Source organism: Manduca sexta, chromosome 8, assembly GCF_014839805.1.
Source record: "Manduca sexta isolate Smith_Timp_Sample1 chromosome 8, JHU_Msex_v1.0, whole genome shotgun sequence".
In the NCBI taxonomy this organism is placed as follows: domain Eukaryota; kingdom Metazoa; phylum Arthropoda; class Insecta; order Lepidoptera; family Sphingidae; genus Manduca; species Manduca sexta.
In genome coordinates, this window is record NC_051122.1 from 1,332,595 (window position 1) to 1,356,324 (window position 23,730).

At 34.9% G+C, this 23,730-nt stretch overlaps 2 protein-coding genes and 3 long non-coding RNA genes across 11 annotated transcripts in view; 2 read left to right on the plus strand and 3 right to left on the minus strand.

Annotated features, from left to right (window-relative positions):
• The window catches only part of LOC115451045 (heterogeneous nuclear ribonucleoprotein 27C), a 39,471-nt gene extending 29,199 nt beyond the window's left edge, over positions 1–10,272 (plus strand). For 3 of the 7 annotated variants that reach the window (XM_037436440.1, XM_037436442.1, XM_037436441.1), the window contains 2 exons: positions 870–951; positions 8,254–10,272. In XM_037436440.1, the coding sequence (XP_037292337.1) occupies positions 870–951; positions 8,254–8,375 (204 nt within the window). In that variant the 3' untranslated portion in view covers positions 8,376–10,272. Of the gene's footprint in view, positions 1–319; positions 6,210–6,989; positions 7,076–7,471; positions 7,554–8,253 lie in introns of those variants that run through there. The other 4 variants (XM_037436439.1, XM_030179240.2, XM_037436443.1 and 1 more) reach the window with 3 other exon arrangements.
• Positions 10,273–10,374: 102 nt separating this feature from the next.
• LOC115451983 (ankyrin repeat domain-containing protein 29) overlaps positions 10,375–23,730 on the minus strand; it is a 61,836-nt gene continuing 48,480 nt past the window's right edge. The window contains exons 9-11 of the mRNA XM_037436446.1: positions 13,505–13,577; positions 12,293–12,397; positions 10,375–12,035 (exon numbers count right to left, since the gene is read on the minus strand). Coding sequence (XP_037292343.1) covers positions 12,372–12,397; positions 13,505–13,577 — 99 coding nt within the window. The 3' untranslated portion in view covers positions 10,375–12,035; positions 12,293–12,371. The remainder of the gene's footprint in view (positions 12,036–12,292; positions 12,398–13,504; positions 13,578–23,730) is intronic.
• On the plus strand, positions 15,395–16,523 carry LOC119188639. The gene is made up of 2 exons (XR_005111989.1): positions 15,395–15,670; positions 15,760–16,523. It is a non-coding gene; the product is annotated as an uncharacterized LOC119188639 (long non-coding RNA).
• LOC119188637 lies at positions 16,965–18,669 on the minus strand. Its single transcript, XR_005111987.1, has 3 exons — positions 18,338–18,669; positions 18,015–18,253; positions 16,965–17,938 (listed from the first exon to the last, which is right to left on the minus strand). It is a non-coding gene; the product is annotated as an uncharacterized LOC119188637 (long non-coding RNA).
• Positions 21,667–22,604, minus strand: LOC119188642. The gene is made up of 2 exons (XR_005111992.1): positions 22,359–22,604; positions 21,667–21,913 (listed from the first exon to the last, which is right to left on the minus strand). It is a non-coding gene; the product is annotated as an uncharacterized LOC119188642 (long non-coding RNA).

The window sequence follows — 23,730 nt, forward strand, 5'->3', positions numbered from 1 at the left end:
GCATTATTAGACAGACTCTCGCACCGCTATCCATAGTGAAAAATCAAGAAGATTAGTGTTATATAGTTTCGCTGAAGGTCTCTCATCACCGGCCGCCCTGGCCATCTCTCCTTGCCGCCCCCCCCCCCTGCCCCCCCGTATCCCACTATCATCTCGCTCTCCACTTCCCGTTCGCATAAACTTTCATCTCGCCGTCGGGGACAAATCACACGCTTTATCGCCCGGTCCATGTTCACGCGCTGCGCTACTTACATGAATCTGCTAAAGAGCCAGTTGAATTGTGGCGAGTGGGACTTTATGTCTTGTTCTTCTTTTCCAGTTGGTCGATCAGGGCCCACAAGAGTGGCTCCTCCAGAAAGACAATTAGAGATAAGGGCGGGTATCGGATGAGGGAATGTCGCGAAACGCTGGGGATTTCTCACTATGGACGGTTCCGTTGTCGCGACGATAGAGCGCGCTCATCAAAAAGGCATCGCATCGCACTAGTTATAAGCTTACCCTTAGTTCAGTCGATGATCATATTGCATATTTTGTGGCCGTGCGAGATGATACAACACCATTGTTTCATCTCACTTGTAAATTGGCATTTAAAGTACAAATTAGTAAAATTTGGATTTTCTCATATTGTTACAGGTTCATTCATAGTTAACTTAATCTATAAAATAATATTAAGAGCTGTACTTTAAGTGTTCAGAGATGAAATTTTTTCTATTCCGTTAAATGTAAAACAGATGAAAAAAAAAATACTATTTTTAAAAAATGTGTCACGGATATAATGATGGAGGCTGAATGTGGCGTCGGTGGCCCGTTGGCTCGCGTGTACTCGTGACACATTGGTGTCCATGACTTGACTGACGCTGTGGCGGTAGGGCTCGTCGTACGGCGGCGGCGCGTCGCGGTACGGCGCCGGCACGGAGTACCACGGCTCGCAGCCCGCCGCCCAGCCGCCAGGTGTGCACGCGCATCCGCATCACGCGCCCAAACACTTCAACGCCAACGACTTTAACAAGGAGTGGCCCGCCGCCTAGAGCCGCGGCCGCCGGACCAGCGACCCCCACTACTGATACTACTGATACACTGATACTCCGTTTGACGCTTCCCTTCGACCAGACAAAAAATCGCATTCTCCTTAAATACTAGTTGTAGCGATTTTGCTTACACTTAACAGACAAACGAGTGCGCGTTCGAATGATTACACGTTACGACGGTTGCAAACGATCGACACTATTTTATATCGATTATTTAGTCTACGTAATCCGCGACTAAACATAATAGGGACGGAATATTAGTTACGTGTATGTCAATTTGTGTTCATAATGTATGTCCTTGGATAATCAGCGAATGTAGGCAATGTTCTAATGATATTGTTTGTCAAAATGCAACTTTATTATCGTGGTAGTTTTGAAATTAAATGTTAAAGTAATTAATGATTAATCATTGAGCGAGTGGGCCAGCGATCACGCTTAGTGTAATGTAAGTTTAAAACAATGCAAAACAAAATTAACTAACTCTACACGCTGATTGTTTAGTATGTAGACGCATGGAAACAAAGTGACTGCATTAACACAAACCCACACGCGTAAATAAGCATTAATTTTTAATAGTTAAAATTTATAAAATTACGAAAACGCACCGGCTTTTAGGTGTTTTTAACTCTTGCGCTTTTCTACTAATTTATTACAAATTTCTCCCCTGTATGACGATTTTGGCACTCTGCCGTCTCTGAACGCTATTTAATTTTAAGAACGGATATTAAATCACTCGATATGGATGCAATCGGCGCATCCGTTTAGTAGTACGACGTCCGACCAGGAGATTTCGCGACCCCTCTTAAGCTGAAGGACGCTGTAATACACTCGTGTACGCACGTACACACATTTTTTTAATTAACTTTGCTTTTAATATTCTATTTGGATGTGGGCTTTTTGTGAAAGATTAATTTTACTCGGAGTGTATATCGTTTTTTTTTGTTTAATTTTTCCTTTGGGAGTTTTAAATTGATTTCTTTTAATGATGTCATTGCTAAGGTTACATGAGATCTCACGATTGGGTGTAGTGATGTCGGTTAGGAGACAGGCCGCGGCGGCTGCAGGCGGCTGCAGGCGGCTGCAGGCACGCACGCGCGCACGCTCGCCCGCACGCTCGCCCGCACGCTCGCCCGCACGCTCGCCCGCACGCTCGCCCGCACGCACGCTCGCACGCACGCGTCACGCACATTTGACAGACACTGTTAAACAAGGCCAATTTAGGGAAAATTACCTAAAAGAACTTAACTTAAGCTAATAACTTGTATAAATATTTGGTATATATATCGGTATGTATGTTTAATATTAGAATTTTGGTTATTTAACACCCACTAGAGTTAGGAAACGGTAGACATGTAATCAAATAATTATGTGTTAATATTTAACAAATCATAGTAGGACTGAACGTGGTAATAATATTTTTAATTTTATCCCACATTAAAAAGGGAGCAAATCTGTATAAATATTTGTAATTTTAATTTTTTTTCTAATATGCATTTTAGTTTATCGCAATTCTTAAGTTGGTTATTGTAATGGAATTTATACGTTAATAAATTAAATTTACCTGCCAAATTGTTAACGAGCAAACTATATCGTCGAGTATGTGTTAAGTAATTGAAGCTCAAGCATTTAGGATATAGAGTCGGCACTGCGATGCACCCCTCGACTACCGCCGACGTGTATATACTTACTTGTGTGTAAAGCATAATTTTAATAGATCCTCTCGTCATATAGTTTTAAAGTTTTAATTTATATGATTGCCAAATATTTTTAAAACTGTATAGAGCAGTGAGGTACGAAGCACGTTAGCGGTTACGGACGGCCAGCGTGCCGCGGCCCGGCGCCCGGTCGCCCCGCCCTTCCCTCACAAAGTGAGCTATAATTTAAATAACATTGTTAGATTAAATTTAATGTTAGTCCTTTACTGTACTATATCGCTCAATCGTTTGACCGATCGACTGATTAAAATTTTAGTGGTAAGCTAAGTAATTAATCGGGGAGAGAGGGACTCGGACCGGGCGACGCGCCGCGGCTGCACCATTATTTGTTGTATAATTAATTATCGTTAGAGTTTACGAAAGTACGGATAGACTGTGGCGCCCGCGCCGTGGCGTTGTTCCTTTAATTTTAAATAAATAGACGCGCGCCGCCGCGCTCGCTAAGATTTGTTATAAATGTTTTAAATAGACAAATTGTTGATTATTACATGAATGCATAATTTGATCGTTTAGAATAGGGTTATTTAAGATCGCTCCATAAGTAAAGTATAATTTATCTATTGAAGAATATTGTGACGTGGTAATAAGCAAATTTATAAGTGACGCGGTACGGAACGAGGGGTGCGGTGTCCCAAATTAACGGTATAAAACATAGCGAAACGCCTTTACATTGTGATGTTGATAGTTAACGCGCATATTGATACATTTCTTATAGCTGTATATGTAACAGACGACTGACTGAGACGCGATCCGTGTGTGAGATCAGTGCGTTGTGCCTGGTACATTATCGTGTAGTTGCGACGCTTCGTGCCGCTTGTTCTCTTCGTTCCTATGTTAGTTAGGTTAATTTGTCTCGAGCATTCCGCTTTTGTTTTCAGCGGCGGCGTGTTACCGCGGCCGCTTTATTCCTCCCCCCCCCCTATTTTTCGCCCTCTAGCCTTCGCCACCCCCCTGTCCAACGCGCCGTTCGGTTCGCATAGTATTCAAGTGTACACCGTTCAGTTTTCATCGTGTTCTTATGATATTACTTACTGTAGGATTAAATTTACAACCACCGATGATATGAACGTGAATTGTTCACACCTGTTTTTTAATATTAGGAAACGATGCCTTAAAAAAGTTAAGTGAATATATAGATGATTTATATTATGTTATTTTCAGTGATTATTGTGTAGCACTAAGCACTAAGGCGTTAGAACTGGGTTCGTACCCTGCATCCACAAACATATGGAACAATTTTTAAGAACTTAGTTTGTAATGAACCAACGTGGCAATCTTATAATAATGAATATAATTTATTTAAAATAAAAGTATAATATGTATTAGAAATTTTAGATTTACTCAACATTAAACTTAGTGCAAATTATTATGAGAAAAAAAAAAATCAATTGATACTATTTATATGGGTTTTTAATTATTATTATATAGGAGAAGCATTAAAATATTCGATGAATTTATTAATTAAAAATAGTTAGCAAAATACAAATACGGTAAGAACTCGTTAGAGGCTCGTCTGTCAAATGTGGTAGTCCCTCGTGTGTGTCGCGTTGCGCTGCGTGTCCACCGCGGCTTCTTAGGTAACCCCCCGGAACCCTCCCTGTCCTCAAGTCCCGTAGTTCCTAGCTCCCGCACCTTTCCCCACTCACGGATGGCCCTACAGGCATATTATATATAGTTGTATTTACCATATGTAATGAGTATAATATTACTGTAATTTTTCGTACATACGAGTAGCTAAATAACACAACTTGACTTCCCTCTCACCGGCACGGTGATGAAACAAATATGTTATACATTATAATATGCGCACCGTGAGTGAAACACGTTGTCCCTTGCATTTTGAATATTACACTGAGTAATATCGACATAAGATATAATACTGTATCTTAAAAAAAAAAAAAAAAAATGTTAATGAAATATTTTAATCATGGCTTAACTGTAGTAATGTTGTGTAGTTAACATTTCGACTCTTGTTTGTATTACTTTATATAATAGTGTACGCGGTTTTATATGTGTATGTTTATTCATTAGAATATAAAGGAAACATAATTGTGTAAAAGTGTATTTTTGGTATATGATAACTAACATAGCCGCAGATTGCACGGCGTGCCGTGCTCCATATTCATATTAATAATATATTTATGATCGTAATTGACTAATTATATCTTCAACTACCCTAGTGTTAACTTTAGATTAACGGACGTGTTTTTAAGTTCACATTTACACTTGATACGATATAAATAAATAAATAAATGATTTGCATTTAACACGCGACGGCCGCCGGCCGACGGTCGATTTCTACTGTAGTGTTTGCTAAACTTATTTTAAAATCAATGCAGGTGTAATTAAATTTAAAATAAATAAAACCTCATTTTTATACTAGAATATAATATAAATGTAATTATGGTGTCCCGAATGTAACAGATTACGCGGGCTTTACAATTAATCATAACATTAATTATAATGAGAAACTAGGGAAAGTTGTTATTTATTTCAGTTTTAATTAAAATAAAATAAAAAAATTGATGTTGATTATTTTTTAAACTATAGTATATATAAATATACGTTTAATTTCTTTGTAGTTGATAAAGTACATAACTCTCGATTGATTAGATTACAAAATTGTTAGGTGTCACGTATCGACTGATTACAATACAATATTTAAAGTAATATTTACTTACTACAGTATATAAGTTTACTTTGCGCCGCCCGTCGCGGCTCTCCGTTACAATACACACTTGTATTAATTTCATTAAATGTAATTAATTGGAAGCGGCGACCGCGACCGAGCCACATACTAAGAAATGTTACGATTGTAAGACTATTATCTAGATTTGTTGTAATCATGTAATATGTAACTATTATACTAAGCCGTAACGGATACGGAGCGCGCGGGGCCGGAGAGAGTCGGCCGCGGACTCACTGGCGTGAGGCGCAACCGACCCTCCCCGCGATCCCCCGCGGCTCTCTTAATATAAAAAGGAAAATTATGATATACTTGCACGTGAGTCCTTGTTTTCATTATTTAATGATTACCTAATGATAATTAGTTAATTACGGTTTTAATTATTAATTTTAACCGATGCACTAAGCCGGCAAAGCTTGTATGCAGAAAATATATTAATGTGTAACGTTAAACGATGTGCTATCACACGAAATAAAATTGAATCATATTAAAATTGAAATTACGCATTAATCATATTAGGTATTTTGGGTAATATATTAGTGTTAGTTGTAACTGGTAACATAAGTATGTAGTTTGTAATGTAATGAAAAAAAAATACAGTTTGTCGTAGTTTTCTATTATTAAGCTTCTTCTATCTTATAAGTAATACTACAGGTTGATTAATTGAAATATTAATATTACCACTTGCAAATATTTGAGATAACTTATGATGAAATATATATCTACTTTAAGGACATTATAAAACGTAGATAATTAAAAGAAATCAAAAATTTCAAAATATCACATGTATTTTTAATGTCTCACCCCAGTCTCCCCCCCTCCCCCGACCCGACCCCGACCTTCCTCCCCGTAGCGTTAACACACTCCCATTGGGTTATTAGTTTTATCATAATTTTTGTTTTTATACGTCAATTTCGCATACATAATAGTCTTACTCTAACTAAAAAAATAATGATTAACACGAGTAATATGCCGAAAGAACGGAACGTCAATATGCCGTTTCCATTAATTATGTACTCACACATTTAACACTATAACTTTGTAAATGATCTCCTCTTCATATAACACGTCTTCTCTAAAAATATAAGCATTGTAGTATCAGCACTAACATTTATATTTTATTTATTTTCCCCCCACTAACACTTATATCTGTAGAATTTATTAACATTCTCAGTGGTATCCAAAATTGATGATGGAAATGAAATGACCATTTCATAAGTCTTTCTTATTAAATCATGTCCACCAACTGTTTCTTTGTATAAAAATGCTGGTGTATGTGTTGGTAATTTATACACTACTTACTGGTGATTTAAATTCTACCTCTGATATTTGATGATATCATATTGTCGGATAAATTAAAAAAAACAGATACATCTGAAGAGAGAATACTTAACGTTCTAAATTCTAAAGACAACAAATTACGATATATTTAATTTATCGTAGAAAGCCACGTGAAAAATACCTTCATGCCCAGAAAAATAGCATCAGTCATTTCATAGCCTCATTAGCTTTTGGATGCCACATAAATGTTGAGTAAAACTGATCAATAATGTATGGCAGAGGGTGATGGTGTGAGCAGTAACGCTGGAAGTCCCAAGTACATGAACGTACAGCTTATGAGCGATGCTCTAGGAACCCCGCCGCAGGTTAAATACTTTTAAAATAATTTTAGTAGAATGGTAGTCTTAGTTGCCGTAGAATGGCAACACAGCAAAAATCTACTACACGTTTTTTAGTGTCAATTTAAAAAAGATAACCGATATTATTCAGTTTGAATATAATGGCACATGCCAAAATACGAAGTTACACGAAACAGATTCTGTATTTAAAAACAGCAAATATCTCCCGCGGCTCCGGCCGCGTGGTAATGTTATCCCGGTATAAATATTTTCCCGAGACAAAAAGTAGCCTGTAGCACTCTAGTAATGTAGTTTCCTATTAGTGAAAGAATTTTCCAAATCGGTTCCGTAATTCCAGAGATGTCTATTTAAAAGTAGTTTTGAGGTACGGTAGGAAAGATCAATACTTTGCGCATTTCACAGGTCCCCATGATATACTGCGGGGGTATGGTATCGCCTCAGCCTTCGTTCTGTAACGTGTCTGATATATCGGCTTCTGCGTCAGGTTATTGATTTTAACACTATTTATTGGAGTAAAGTAGGTATATTCAAAAGCTTCCATTGTCTGATCAGTAACATCGAATCATTTTCATATAACGTAGTGTTGCAAACTTCTCTGACACAGTAAAATTGGTGTTGTCAATTTACAAAAACAAACAAAATCATGGTAGAATTATTTAATATTCACATAATGCGTCCAAGTCATTCAAAAGAAAATTATTTAGAATTATTCTTCAGTCATGCTTTTTGATTAGTAGAAACAGATGAATTTTAGCAGGTAGCTTGGCAAATGAATTGCATAGAAATATTCGAATCTGGTCTTTAGGTAAAATTGGTAGATAATAATTTTCAGTGTAATTAAACTTAAAATCTGGACCGTTGAAGAGTGGTGCGTGGTGCGGGTAAGTTTTTCTTTATTTTATCTTAATTTTTAACCAAATCAAGTTTAGATTAATTTAAGAGGAAAATTGGAAATTCTGTACTACTGTGTCACTGAATTAAATCATTCATTAATGTTTTGACTAGTATAGACATTAGGAAACAGTTTTTTGAAATGTAAATTTACTTTTACTAATATAACCAGATAATAGAAAATTATAGAAAATAATAGAAAATCTCTACTGACATTGCTTCGAAACCGACAGAATTTTAATGTTAAAATCGAGCTGCATTTCCCTTGTTATCCGAACCAAACATTCAAACAGGCGATGATTATGAATACACCGGCGGGTCAGGCGACGGCTACCAGCGCGCGTCGAAGCGGAGCTACCACGGCTCCTCGTCCGGCGCGGCGTCCGCCTCCTCCTACCACCCCTACCGGCGCTAGCGGCTGACCTTGCCGCCTCAGGGTCCTGGCATCTCTGACGCTTAGTCGGCTGGCGTTTGTTACCTCTGTGGGGCTCACGGACAAGTTGTCTCTGAATGTTTAATATGTTTTTGTGGGTATGAATTAAATGTGACCAACATGTTCAGCTGTGCCTTCGTGGTGCCATGAGGTTGTAGGGACTTGAGCTTCGTTATTTGTCGGACTAATATATAATAAAACATTCGGATTATAATATTGATTTATGAAATAGCATTAATTGACTGTTGATGTAATGACGTTGCTGTAAGCTGTTACTTTCCTCGTGATTTCTTGTGAATCCTTATAGAGTCAACAAACGCCAATCGCTCATGTACTTGTAAAGTAATCATTATACTCTATTTTTCTACGAATGCAATCATTGTGTTTGTAAATGTTTTTTTAGATTAGACGAGTCTGTAGGGATATGGGTACAGAATTCATTTTGAGTAAGGCGCGGTGTTCTTACACCTCTCACAAAATAGTATTTATATAAATTTACTTAACTTACTTACTTATGTCTATTTCCTTGTATAACAATGGCTGTAATGGTCATTTTATGTCTAATATTCAAAAGTGACGTAACTTAAAAAATAGATTTTCTTGTGCGAATGCTCTTTACGGATAATATTTTAGGGTTTTGAAATCCGCGCCAAGCTTTTAGAATATAGACATCCATGGACAATTCTATGAATTTGTTGATTCCATTATACAGAAATGACGTATAAAAATTTTATATTTGTATTGCATTGTCTTGGATATAGGAGATAAAAGAGGCTTCAGGCAATGTTTGTTCTGAACATATTCGCCATTTGCGTCACTGCACAATATAGCGCCCTCTAGTGTTCTCATTTAGACAAACACCATGTCCTTATTGTTCCGACTTTAGATTGTTTAATATCTGTAGATCACATGTAACGGCGAATAAGTGTTGTATATATTATGTGTACTTCCTACGGACTCAATTTTTAAACTTATTTTAGTTGATAATTATCTTTTTTTTTTCTCTTTTGGACGCATTTGTCTAGCATGGACTGGTTGAATGTAGTGCGTGCGATTTGAATTTAAATTCACAGTTGTAATTGAGATGGCTTACGTTTATTTTGTAATTTGCGCACAGCTCATGATCTGCCCGTCGTTATAGCGTTTCTTATTTACAAAGTGTAATAAGATGAGAATTTATATTTTTATATTGTCGTTTATTAATATAGTTTGAGAATTAAATTCCAGTGGAATTTACCGTTCGAATTTCAAATTGTTTAAATATTAAGTAGCTGGTATCATCTCCCACCAGTAATAGGTATAACATTTAAAAACTTCGCTTGTTTCCTAACACTTAGTCTAAGATTCCTTGATTTGACTATTTTGCCGCAGCTTAATGTATTTTTTAATGTTTTATTACATTCTTGTTAGTATTGGGATAATATACTATACGTGCGATTTTTTAGCACTGAAATTAAAGATTAAAAATACTTTGAGTAACTACGCAGCCTAAACGTTTGAACAAATAACATTGTGTGGCCAGATGAAATGAAACTATAAAATTTTATCATATAAGTTTGAAAATCATGTTATTACGCATTTACCGCCTATTTCAATAAACAATCCCGATCGTTTTATTCGATCTATCTCAAAAATGGACCAATCTGAACATAGTATTTTTTGACATGCTTATAAATGACATTGTGATTGGTTCATTCTAGGAATCGGATTGAAGATTGAGATCGTTTATTGAAAACGGCTCCCAGGGTGTAAATTTCACTCGCTCGTTGTAATTTTGGTTAATGGGAAATTGTTTGTCAGTTGAACTCGAGGAGTTTCACTTGTTTCTCTCCATTGACACGTGTTTGTTCTGTTTATTCCAATAAAATTACTAATAATATTAAGTTTTATTTAATACATACTACACCGATAAGACTGGATGTGACCTCACCCTCGTTGGATTACACTAGGCGTTCGTCCGTAACAGAAGAACACAGACAACTGTATTTTTATAGTAAACTTTATTTTTGAATAATTTTAAATTACATTTTATAACGCGCGTAGGTAGGCCATGTAGTACAAAGTGTTAATTAAATTGTGGTATAAATTCTTCATAAATATTTTGCATCATAACATCGAATGTGCACTGAAAGATTATATCGACAGACATATTCATTTATTTTCAGAAAATACATTGTCGATTTATGCCGAAATTTAATTAACACCATGTATATATAAATAATGTACATTTTTAAAACCACATTGGATAAGAACAATCGAAAATAGATCACATAATTATTGTAATAATGTAATTAAAATTAATGTTTAGTATTATTAACGATGTAATATAAAATAGTATAATAATATAATGTACATTATTAGAATGGGTATAATATGAATGCACAGGACTGGTATACAATGTTAGGTTTCAGATATTTAGAAATAACTATTTAGATATGCCTAATTTTACTCTAAAATTAAGAGGTTAGAAATGTTACACGCAGAATTATTTTAGTATGACATAGAACAATAGATATAGTGGGCCTCGTTTTAACTTACACCTAAGCTATCTAAATATTCGATTTTAGATGTTTAAAAAGATGTTCTTATTGATAGTTTATACGGAAAATTTCTTATGTAGACGAATCTAAATAAATTGTGTAAAGTTATATTTACATTATTTCATTAATTTAGGTCAATTATTTAGTTAAGCTTAATTATTTAATTTTATTGGACAGACTGTATTTTTGCATAAGTACAGAACGCACACATTTTTGGACATAACATTTAGATTTAAAAGGTGAGAAAGGAAGCACGGTAGGTGGTGCTTAGGGGAACGCTATGCTGGAAGTGATTTTGGCTCAAATATAAAGCGGATCCGATAAGGCACTAGGAGAGAAGCTGATTCTAAAAGGCTTAAAATCTAATATGGACTCACAAATTGACCAATTGTTCCTCTGTTGGATAAAGGCAAAGACAGTCTTTGACAGCCTAAGATAGGGATGTTAGATAGTAGATACTAGAAGAAACAAGTAGTAAAATATGTTAATAAAATCAACAATTGGAAGAAGCATTTTTAAAGGTACATAATATATTATACAGGTTTAAAATTTATCTTTTAAAAATTTAATATCCATTATTAAATTGATATTCAATTATAGGTACTGCTGTGCAATTACATAATTTAAAAAAATGGACAAATATAAACATGGCTCCATTAAGTTGAGCTTTGCATGCTAAACAGATAACTTCCCGTGGACACCGCATAAAATTCATGACACATTATTTAAACACACGAAATGTGAGCTCACACCAATAAAGTGGGTTTTGCGTAGGTGTTTAGTTTTATTTAATAAAATGTAAGTTAGATAGTACTGCACTCATGGTCTTAAATTTTTGAATTGGTCAGTGTTTTGAAAAACTATGCGGTATCCACTGTGATGTGATCTGTGGTCCTACAGCGCTACTCTGCCTTAGCGGTGGGTATGGGCTTGGTCAGTGCCGGCGTGGGCCGCACCTGCACCGAGGAGCCCGCAGCTCACGGCTCTGGCGTGGAGTTGCGCCGTGCCGAGCAGTTAACGCACTCGCAGCAGCGCGGCGCCGCGTCGTTGGGTAGGTGCGCGTGCGCAGCCCGGTAGCACAGTTCGCGGTAGCGCGCACAACCTGAAAATTTTATTAAATCCCATAATGTAAATTAATTTTATGTAACCATTTCACAAGCAATATTATGTCAAAGGGTTACGTAACGACATTACAATCAGGCACTCGTTTTGTACTAAAAATCACTAGGTAAGTAAAAAATTATAGATCTAGTCTCATAAAAGACTGGTTTATGTATCGTTCCATACGGTTGTCACATAATAAATAGAATCTCGAAAATCTTGTGCATCATGAAGAAAATTACTGTGAGTAGTGGTAACCTGTTGGAGGCAGGGCTAAACGCGTGTCAGCCGCGAAACCGCGCTGCGCCAAGCGGTCGAGCAGTGTCGTGGCTGACCATCACCGCTCGTTATCCACGTCACCGCCTGCAAATTTTGCAAAATTGCAGAAGTTTGTTAAAATGTTGGATGTTTCTTAGAAGTAAAAGCAGAAACATAATAGATGGCGCTATCGTACAGGTGGCGGTATGAATAGTGTTTTAGGGAATTCAGCGGGAAAGGCTTGGCACACGTCGACGTCGCGAACAAGAGTGAGCAGCAGCTCCAGTATGCATACTGTCCAAGTTAGGGTAGGTATTCATAATTACAAAAGACAATGTTCCTATGAAATTGCCACATATTGCGGTTGAGTTCAGCTGCCATTGTTAAGGGGTACCTACTCAACATTTAAAGTATTTACAATCAGGCGAGATGTAGGTACTTATTTTTTTTTTTATTTATCAAAAGGCATACATAACACAACACAATCATTATAAAGAATACTTAAGCACTAAATTACATTAAGACTAGATTGTATTCCTTAAACCTATGCCCTAATTGAAATTATACTACGGAAATGACTCTACAAAAAAAAAAACAAACAATTAACAAAAATAAACATCTGCTTATACTTAATTGAGTTATGTGGACATAAATTGTATGGAAACTAAATTGTACTACCTACAAACTACTTAATTTTCGAATACTATTTAAAATAAGTTTTAATAGTATTTAAAAATACTATTAAAACTTATCTACTCGGTAATAAAAAAATGCAATATTGCTCAGGATAATAGCTATGATCGTTATATCTGCCGCCATTATGCTACAAAAGTACTGAGATTAGGTTCTTGTCTCCTCCATGTTATTTTTTTTTTGCTAGGCGTCACGAGTATACCCTCAAATGGGATACTGGAAACCCCGGCTTTGCCACTGAAGAGACCCAGATGGAGAGTGTGGACGAATTGGAATTTTCTAGGATGAGCGGAGAGGAAATGTTAGTGGACTCTTAGGTTTCAGTGTGTGTTCAGCCACGAGGTATGCGCGCCGCACTGTTTGCTTTAGCCTGCGACAAATATCGCCCACCTCCCATGCATGAGCGTGCATTCGGTGTGAATACCGAGCGCTCAAAAATTGCCTCGAGGTAGGCTTGATGCTCTGTTAACTATTATGGTTGTATTACTGATTGTACTCATGTCTCGTGGAACAACATACCTTCAATAGCAGCAGGAGAATGACCTCCGGACTTGTCATTTGCCCGAGGAGTTGTCGACCCGTCCGATTGATCCTGCAAAATAACAAGCCGCTCATAAATTACGTGCATTTTAATCTTAGGTTAAAAGTTAAAGACAACCTTAGCATAGCACTTTGGGAAAATGTAAGAGTTGTATATTGGTGAATTATTTTCAGAATCTTATCACTTGTTAATGAGCGAATTGTAAAAAAGTCTAGCTTTTTGAATAGGTAGGTACGCAGTCAAAAATATCGCAGTAAAACCTAAACATAATCTAAAAATATAAAATGCATGTTCAATATATATAAATATTATACCTACCTACCAGTTAGGTTTAATCAAAAATAGGAATCTTGTTACGGCCGCTGTGGAAGCAAATAAGTACCTGCAGTGATCCGTACAGAGGCCCTAATGGACTGACCGGAAGCGTTGACATAAATCGACAGACGTGTCCGGTACTTCGAAGCTTCCGGTGGAGCTGGCACGTGTCGGTAAATTCAATAAACGGCCGTGCATGTAGGCCGGCATTGGAGTTTCGAATTTATTTTCGGTTTATCGATTTTTTTATATTTGTTCAGTATCAGACCAAAGTCTGGTATTTGTACCCGATATGGCGATAGGCTTCCTATCATATCATGGAACGGAATGCACACGGCGAGTAGTGGCCATGCCGAGGAGAGAGCAGCTGCCCTCTTATAACATAAGTAACCACATTTATTTGTAAGTACTTGTGTAATGTGTTGAATTATTGGGACTGCCTAAATGATATTCTCGTAATGGCCCCTAAAATTTGATATTCACGCCCCTCCTACTGAGTTGGAAGCTGGGTGCACTAGTTGCGCTCTGCTTACTCCATTGTTTTAGGTACTGCATACTATGTAGGCTATAAAGTATGTAAAAAAAACACAAGTTTAATTCCTCAAGAAGACATGATAAAAAAATCTATTATTGTGGCACATACCTTTACCTACCCTTTGTCCTATATTACAGTCGTAATCTTACATGTAGATCATTTTAAAAATATCGTATTGATTATCCTATTAATGAATGCGTACCCAGTGGAATAATGACTTATGTATGCAAATTAAAATTGCCAATGTCAATCTCGATTTGTATGGAAAGCTGCCGCGAGGGAGACCGATTTCAGAATCATTCCTCATGACCGGTAAACCGTCGGAGCGGTTAAATCGAATGAACCTTCGCATGGGAAATTGATATTATTACAGGAAATTGACTTTGCTGCTCGTCGCTACGGTTAGGTCTACCTACGGGGCACCATATGTGTTGAGGAGCCATTTTTGATGTTACAGTAATTTAATAGCCCCTACATCCATTTTGTAGATCGAATTTCGTAAGCCTAAATCAGAAATTCGTAGAATACTATTAGGTACTCTTATAAGGTTCACGCCTTCAAATTTATTATTTAAGGCGATACCTCAAGGTCCATTTTCATACATTTTGTTTCGGCTTTAATCTGGGTAACTAAACAAGTATTGGCAAGTAAAGAATTTAAATTCACGTCTAGTTAGTGATTAGTTCTCGCAGTTGAAAGAAAAACGTAAAAATAATTAATAATCATGGATATTTCGGCCTTTAAAATTTCATCAAATTTGACAAGTACGTATTGTTAGTGTGAGTGACGGCTGACTGAGTATACCGGCACAAATGAGAACTATATATAAATGATTAACGCTGTCGCAGCAAAATAACCGTGAGATGGCGTTATTTATTCTTTTCAAATTGGATATATCGTAGTAGAATATACATGAATCATTTAAAACACATCAAATATGATATGCCTTTTAAATAATTTTGTAATGGGAAAAATAGAAAATAGAAATGAGGAGAATCACTAACTTTTATCACGACAGAGGGCGCACTGTACCTTGGCTTGACAAAACAAACGTCAAATCGTATGACGTATCACTGAGTGTTTATGAATATAATATACTTTTGTTCCAAATGCCTCAATGCAGTGCGTTAAATTGTAAAAACAGAGGAATACATTTATTTCCAAAGGAAAGTAAACGTAGAAAGCAATGGGAATCTGCGTTACGTATAAAAAAACTTCGAAGCTAGTAGCACAGCACGATTGTGTGTTGCGCATTTTACAGAAAAAGATTATTACGGGAAAATCAATTATACAGGTGAGTCACTATAGAATTTCTATGTGATTTACCTATTTCCATTAATTTTAATTACTTCGTGCTAATTATTTTTGTTTTTATGATTTCAGGTTATGAGCTCCTTGCAAAATTTCTTAAAAAGACAGCTGTGCTATCTGTGTTCTTCTTAACGAAGATAAAACCAGAAAATCCAGCTGCTGTGGCACATCAACAACGTATTGAACGAAGAAGTCAGTCGAGTAACAAATGTAGATGATTCACAACCATCAAGTAGCAAAGTTAACCTAATAAGTGACAGAGACAATTTACTGGAAGTTGATCATGAAGAAGCAGTCAAAACAGAAGACAACAGTGCAGTAGGATGTACATATATTATGCATGAATTTATATCTAAGGGCACTCAAGTTGATCAAGAACACAAATATGGGTTTATGAATAGATATAAAGATGATAATGCCACTATTAAGTTTTACACAGGTTTTGAATCATATAAAAATTGAATTTAGTCTACTCAGCTCTTAGTCCAGTGGTTCACAAAATAAAATATTATGGCAGCAATGTGATTATTCTTAGCAGTGATTCTAATTCTAATTTATTAGTTGGTGCAATACCTGGTAGCTTGCTGTTATATTGTTCTCAAGCATTTGCAGGATTGATAAGTGATCAGTAGGCAGTGGAACAAAGTGACCTTTTAGCAAAATGTGAAAGTGGTAGTAGTATACTGACTGACAGAGGATTTATGATACAATATATATTTCATCAGACAAAAATGTGACCATTAGGATTCCCAGTTTCTTAAAAGAAAAATTTCAGTTGCCTGGTCTTAATGTAATAAAAGATAGGGAGCTTGCAAACAAAGGAGTTCATATAGAAAGAATAATAGGATTAACAAAGACAAACAAAATTTAAAAATGAATTAGACCATAACTATATCCCAATAGTGAGCAAAATCTTTTTATGTTTTATGTGCTAAACATCTACAATTTCAGGAATTATACTATTACTATATTGTGAAAGATATTAGATAAAAAGATGTAATTATTTCAATTTATTTATTAATTGTAAATAGTTCTTATACACATACTTATTTACATTTCTGGTTCTAAATTATGTACATAAAAGTTTAACAAATTTGTCAACATGCCATTAATAAATGAGTCATCTCTATTAATGAATATTATTTTCATATCCTCAAATGTGTAAACAATAAAATTGCAATATTAAGTCCCGAACAATAAAGTTGGCCTTGGATTTGGGCATAATATGGATGCTGCTTTTAAATGTAATTCTCCATTAAGTATTTTTAAGTAAGGCACAGTCACAGAGGTTATTTTATAATATCTAGCAGCATATGGACACTTAACCTCAACAATAGTATCTTTACCCAATATACCGTCTGGAGAAACAGCCAGAAAAGGATATTCAAATGATATAATGAATCCACTTTTTTTATTTTTAGTCCATAATCTCTATCATATTTGGCAATGGAAATAGTTTCTTGGATTTTACTATGCACAACTAACATAGTCTGCACAGCTTTAGGGCCAAAATCATATCGATTACATATATTTTTGGTACTTATATGCTTTACTGTGGCACACTAAATGAAACATACTGGCAGTAATCCTGCATGATCTTTCATGCCACTCAGAGGAATCACTTTGGGCTCTTGTATTCTTCTCACTTCCTGAATTTGTTCAGATATAATATTTTTAATAATAGCTTCTCTAGTAAAATATCTATTGGAGTCCTATCTACATAGGTGTAACGATCCCATTCAATGCCATGTGGATTTGCGGGTTCACATGTCTGTAATAAAGGTATTGAGCTTTCATCATATCCCATTACTAAAATTTTCACATAATCAGCATAACTGTCCATAATATCAGTAAGTATCTTTTAGTGTGTTATAAGTAAAAAGATGTCAATCTCTTGTTGGGTAAATTTTGAACTGCAATGGGTGAATTATAAAATACTTTCTTGGTCTATTGAATGTCATTAATTTTTGAGTACTTGACAGATGCAATTTAATATTTTTTTTGTGTACCATCCAACAATACAGAGACATGTTTGCAACATGCTTGAGTACCACTGCCTGCAGCACAATCGCAATGGCATTCTTCAATTACTCCATCTTTACTTAATTTTATATCCACAAAGTATACCATTTTTTTCATACTGGCTTTACATTGTCTCCTCTAGTGGGTATAAATGCCATCTGTGGAATAGCGGGCAGTCACAAGATGTCGAAATTCGTACAGGAGTTGTCCTTTATGCTGAGTATTATATCTGCAAAAACAATAATGTAGTAAGAAAATATAATATAATGTTATCAAGATATCATGATATATGAGTGTAGGTATACCAATTTAAATACATAAAATTTACACTGTCATCTTTGTAAACAACTGCCTAAGATTATAATCATTACATATGGGTACATAACTTTCAAAATATTCCTGTATTGCTTGTCTCGTAATCATTGGTAAAGAAGTGTCCGCAATTATGTCTCTGAAAGTATCAGTGGCTGGACTCAGATATGCGATCTCCTCTTGGATCTCGCAGTCAACACCAAAATTTTTATTCCGGTCATTAGATTGCAATCTATAACAAAAACAAGAACTGAGGTCCGAGAACAAGAAAATAAGGCATATAAGCGAATTATAACCTAAATATTATAGTATTTACCTTTCTATCAAATTAGCCTTTTTTCCGGCCATTGTCGCATTTATATTACGAACCTCAACTTTAAGTTGAGGCACAGTCATGAAAGCGTACATATTTTAATGAATTAGCACTTCAAATTTCTTGAAATAGCGTCTTCACTTACGTCAAGAAAAGTAAACAACGGTAAACAAAGTACACTCGTGTACCTCCATTGTTATGAGTATTTGATAGAAGCCTTATTTATGATTTGACATATTACAACCGACGTTGCCGCTCTTCCTATTGACCGTCGTCAAGGTCGTGAAGTGAACCTATGGGACGTTGCCAGCTCAATACCCTGTTGGGTCTAAGGTAAAAAAGTTTCATCACATTACGTTAATGTCACTACTATTGCACGCGGTTTTGCCTGTGCAAAATTTTAGATTTAAAATTATAAATAAGATCGCCTGAGAATTTTACCTGTATTTAATATAATGTAATTTGTAAATGTGACGATCGATAAAAGAATATAATATATAGTTTTTTCGTAAAAGTTATGATTTTGTTTCTATTTATTAACTTCTCCCTCGGGATAGGTGCTTTAAAATCGTATTTTATACAGTAACTTTTCAAATAAAACTATTTACGGATTTTATCGTGGTGATTTATATTATTATTTTCTCCCTAATGCTATATGTACTTATATTGGGAGAAAATAATAATATATATCACCGCGATAAAAACGTAAATAGACAATATTTCAAAGATAAAAAAATAAACAATACATAATAAAAATAACATCTATGGAGCTTTCAATTAAATAAAGAATAATTGGACGACAGGAGTTAACATATCAGCAATTAATTCTGTTGACAGAAGTTTATATAATCATATTACCGATATATTTAATTGTATTTTTCATTTCAGTGTTTGTATCTTCCAGTATTATATATTAGTCTATGTTTGTTTCGATTTTATACAGTAATCATCTATTATTAATAAATATTTCATTTGTAAAAACTTAAATTCAATCGCCGTAGCGTAACTCAGGAAGATATTTTTTTATATAAATACCTCATACCAAAGTCTGTTTTACAACAATAAATCAAATAAAATAAAATTTCACTCGACGGTCGTATTATATGCGGCCAGAATTGAATAACCGCTTTTTTCATTATAAGAACAGTACATTACAACCACCTCCGTGACTTGTGACGGCCATTGCATTCCAGGCTTTTACAAAAACATGACGTTACTCGCGATTAAAACAACCTTATGTGGTGGGTGTGAGGTCGAATTTGTGTTTAGTCCATCAATACTTATGATTTTCTGTTTCATGTTTTGTTTGAATTTATCGACGACGCTAATTTTTGTTATCACATTTGCAAGGAGTTTAGTTCAGCCTTTAGGATTCGATACAAGACAACATAATGGTGGTCTCGGTGTATGTACACCTTTGATGTACACGTATACACGTGCTATACCAAAATATCTGTATGAAGCTCCGTCATGCACCGTCAGTGCTAGCACAACTGAAGCTGCGTTGGAACCAGAACTAACCAATTGATCCCAACCGGATACCGATGCCTATCTACTACCTGTGGAAATGATTTCTAGTAACAACCTGCAATTGGTAATTGGATAACTGATTGTGGACTCGAAGCACGAACTTCAGTGGGCATTTAATGTGCCAAAACATACTCGGGTTATTGTTTCCAAATTCAATATGCCAGTGAAAAACAAAAGGGTTTTCATAGTGTTTCCACATTTTAATGCAGCATGTGTGATGAAATTTGGCACCATTGTTCTGAAAGGGATAACACAAACATAATATGCTTTATGTGGGCAATCATAACAGCTTGCAGATATTACACGCGAGTGGCTCATATGATAATCTTTGTGGACTCGCCAAATATGGCTGGTATTATATTTCTTGCAATTGAAAAACGACAATACATGCGGGGACAAAAAATAAATTGACTGCGGAAATAAAGAAACCTGGTGACTAAGATAGATTTATTGCCAGTGTAAAAAGGTATATATATTGGATGCTACTCTATATATTACTGTTTATATGTAAGGGGCTAGTTAAAAAGGTTATATGGTCACAACTTAGATTCATCATTAGGAATGGAAGTTCCATACACAATATAGGAATTATTATTTATTAGATTACTCATGCCTTTACATTAGCATACTATCTCATGACAATTTTCTTTCCAGGCTTGAATTATCAGCAATAACAAAAAAGCCTATTTATTGGTTTCAAAATAAATACTGTTTCACAATAGGACAATATTATGAATTGAAAAGAATAGATTTAAACAGACCTAGTTGCTGTAAAAATTACAGAGCCGTTTACGGCAATGGAATCTAAAATAAAAATTTCAAGAGTGAAGAAATGCATAGTCTCCATTATTTAAATTTTATTAGAGATGGAGATTCTTCTGTGTTTGCTAATGTGAAAGAAAAAGTACAACATGGGAACTAAATAAAAAATTGACACCAGTGCACAAGGTAATTTATTGTATCCAATATCCATAGACCTTTATCTCCTTGGCATAGTGTTAGTTGTATTATCATGAGGCTTCCGAGGATTTATGGGTGATAGGATTTTGAATGCCTCAAATATGATTGGTGTCATAAAATCTCAACTAAATTATTAGTGTAACATTCTTGGTAAAGACTGCTGGTCCCACCACACATTGAAGTAGAATAAAAAAGGAATGTTCAGATACAATTAATGCTTCACATAAATGTTTTGTATTTGTAATCATTAATACCTGGTGGTGTGAACTACTACTATGCTATGCTAATTATCATGATAACTTGCTATATGTCAATATTGTAATTCACCTTTTACTTGGCCGACTAAACATTGAACTTGAATTGATAATGTAATGTGGATAAACATATACTATATTACTACTCACATTTCAGATTTTAGCTAATACAAAGCTTCCACACTATGGATGAAATATTTTGAAACCAAGGTTACTGAAGAACAGTAGTTCTTATACGTACAATAATTTACTGTAGTAATAAATTATTGTACGTAGAGCAATGGTCAGCCTAGTTCCATGGCTGATGATTTTCAGATGCGACCCACCGCATGTATTTGGCAACTATGAGAAGAGGAAAAATTTACTACTCTTTCCATTCGTAATTTATAATATAATTTGTACATAGTGTTACTTTTGTAAAATTAGCCAGACAAATGTGATTTGTTATCTATAATAAAAATATAAAACTATAAACTGGTAAATCATTTGCCATTGTATTCAAATTTAATTAGAGTATGTCATGTTTTAAGTTTGAGAAATCATTTCAGAATTGTGGCATTTTACTTAAAAACAAATAAAACCAAAAACTTTCTTCCAAATATTGTATTTCAGTAAAATCAATGTCCATATTTTCATGACTGGAGCTGGCTGGACAGTCATCCTGTGATTCTGAAGAACTACTACTGTCATCTTTAAGATTTATTATAATTCTTTCAATGTCCTCTTACAGGGTATGTTCTCTCTTGTAATAGTCATTTTAAATTTTTCTTACATGTTGACATGAGATTTTCCAATCATCTTCGGTTATGTCTTGAAACGCACTCACATATGCTTCCTTTAACAAACAAATAATTACTTTTGATTTGGATAATAAATGAATATTAAATTGTAAATTATTATTAAACCTGTACTTTGAATGAATCATTTCATTATTATAACATTAATATTTTATACAATATGAGCTGCTTCTGTTTTTGCTGCCCTTATAAGCTCAATGAGATTTAAATCACAGTAGTAAGGTGGAACCCTTACCACTCTCTCTACCTACCTACCTACACTACACCTCAATTAGTAATTACTAATTATTGATGCAAGTATCTCAAGATGACGTGGACAATCTTTAAACTAATTTTGTCATATGAATGTAAACATTACCTACGGGCTTGATAATATATTGCAAGATATAGAAAAATACTTAGTGCAAGTAGTAAAAATCACTCCAGACTCATCAAAACTTATAAAGTACACTTAAATTATTAACAAAATAAACTTCCACTTACCAGATCCGATAGAATTGTTTTTGCTTCTTGTTCAGCTAGACATGGTCGGTAAAAGTATTATATATAATTTCTCTCGCGAACCTTATTATTCGCGGCTTATTCATTTTGTATCGCGAATAGTATCTTCTTGTTCTTATTGCAAAATTTTAATAAAAAGACAACACCGACACTATTTATAAAACTTCACAAACGTCAAAAATGTGATAATGTTGCCAGGTAAAATAAAGGATTAGTTCCATTTCTACACTTTTTGCCAAGCTATAAAATACAGTATTTTAATTTATTTATTCCCAATTTTTCGTCATCCATTATAAATATGCACCAACAAAGATGCGATACGAGAGATTACGTTCAATTTTTCGAGACCTTGAAATATGTTTTCTGCATTAGTACCATCTAGTGGTCCTATATAAAAATTACTTTCGATATGTGTGCGTGCGTATATGTACACGAAATACCGATCTTTCTGCTTCAGCTAACTTAAACGGTACTATTCTCAGATATTCGTTATGATGAAGCAAAATAAATATATAGATAAATTGTAGCATAGTATATACCTCTAGCATATAGCAAAAAATTTTCTAGAAACAAAGTATTTTGGACGTAATTATAAAAAATGTGACTTTTTGTGACTTCAATGCCATCTAGCGAAAAAATTGCGGCGGAGCCATGAACGGATCCGCCTTAAACATTAACTTCCTTTTTAAGTTAACCATACAATACATATTACTTTTGCACCATACCTTATTAAAAAATTAAATTAAGTAATTAGTTACATCTCTGAGAGTCGTGGAGTAATTTTATAAGTGGACCTACTTATTTCTGCACCACAATCTGAGGTTAATTGGTGAAGGATAGCTGGTATAAGTCCACCCATGTATCATTTGGGTAGTGTTTAAAATAAAACAGTTTGTATTACCTTAATTAAACCGCAATATTAGTTCATTTTGTTATTTATGATTCACTGCATCCGAAATGTAGGTAATGAATGAACGGAAAATTTTACTTTCGTTCTATATCGTTCATAATTACCAATTATCTAATTCATCAAACCCTCATAGTACCGCAGCACATTTTCATAAATACAAAAAATCACTTTATTCTTTCAACTGCACTGAAATTTAGTTGGTAAGTTCTTTATCCTGCATCAACAAATCGATATTGCAATAATTCTACGAAACCAGAAAATGAATAACTTAAAAATTCCTTCTGGGCTTGTAGGAATGTCAATAAAACAAGACTCTTGATACTAATTAATGAGAAAAACACGAATCTGGTAAACCAGTAGAACACCATGAATAATGTAGCTATAGCACGAACAGATGGGGACTAAGGGCAGGTGGGGGCTCTTGACCCCGCATTGAGTGGTACG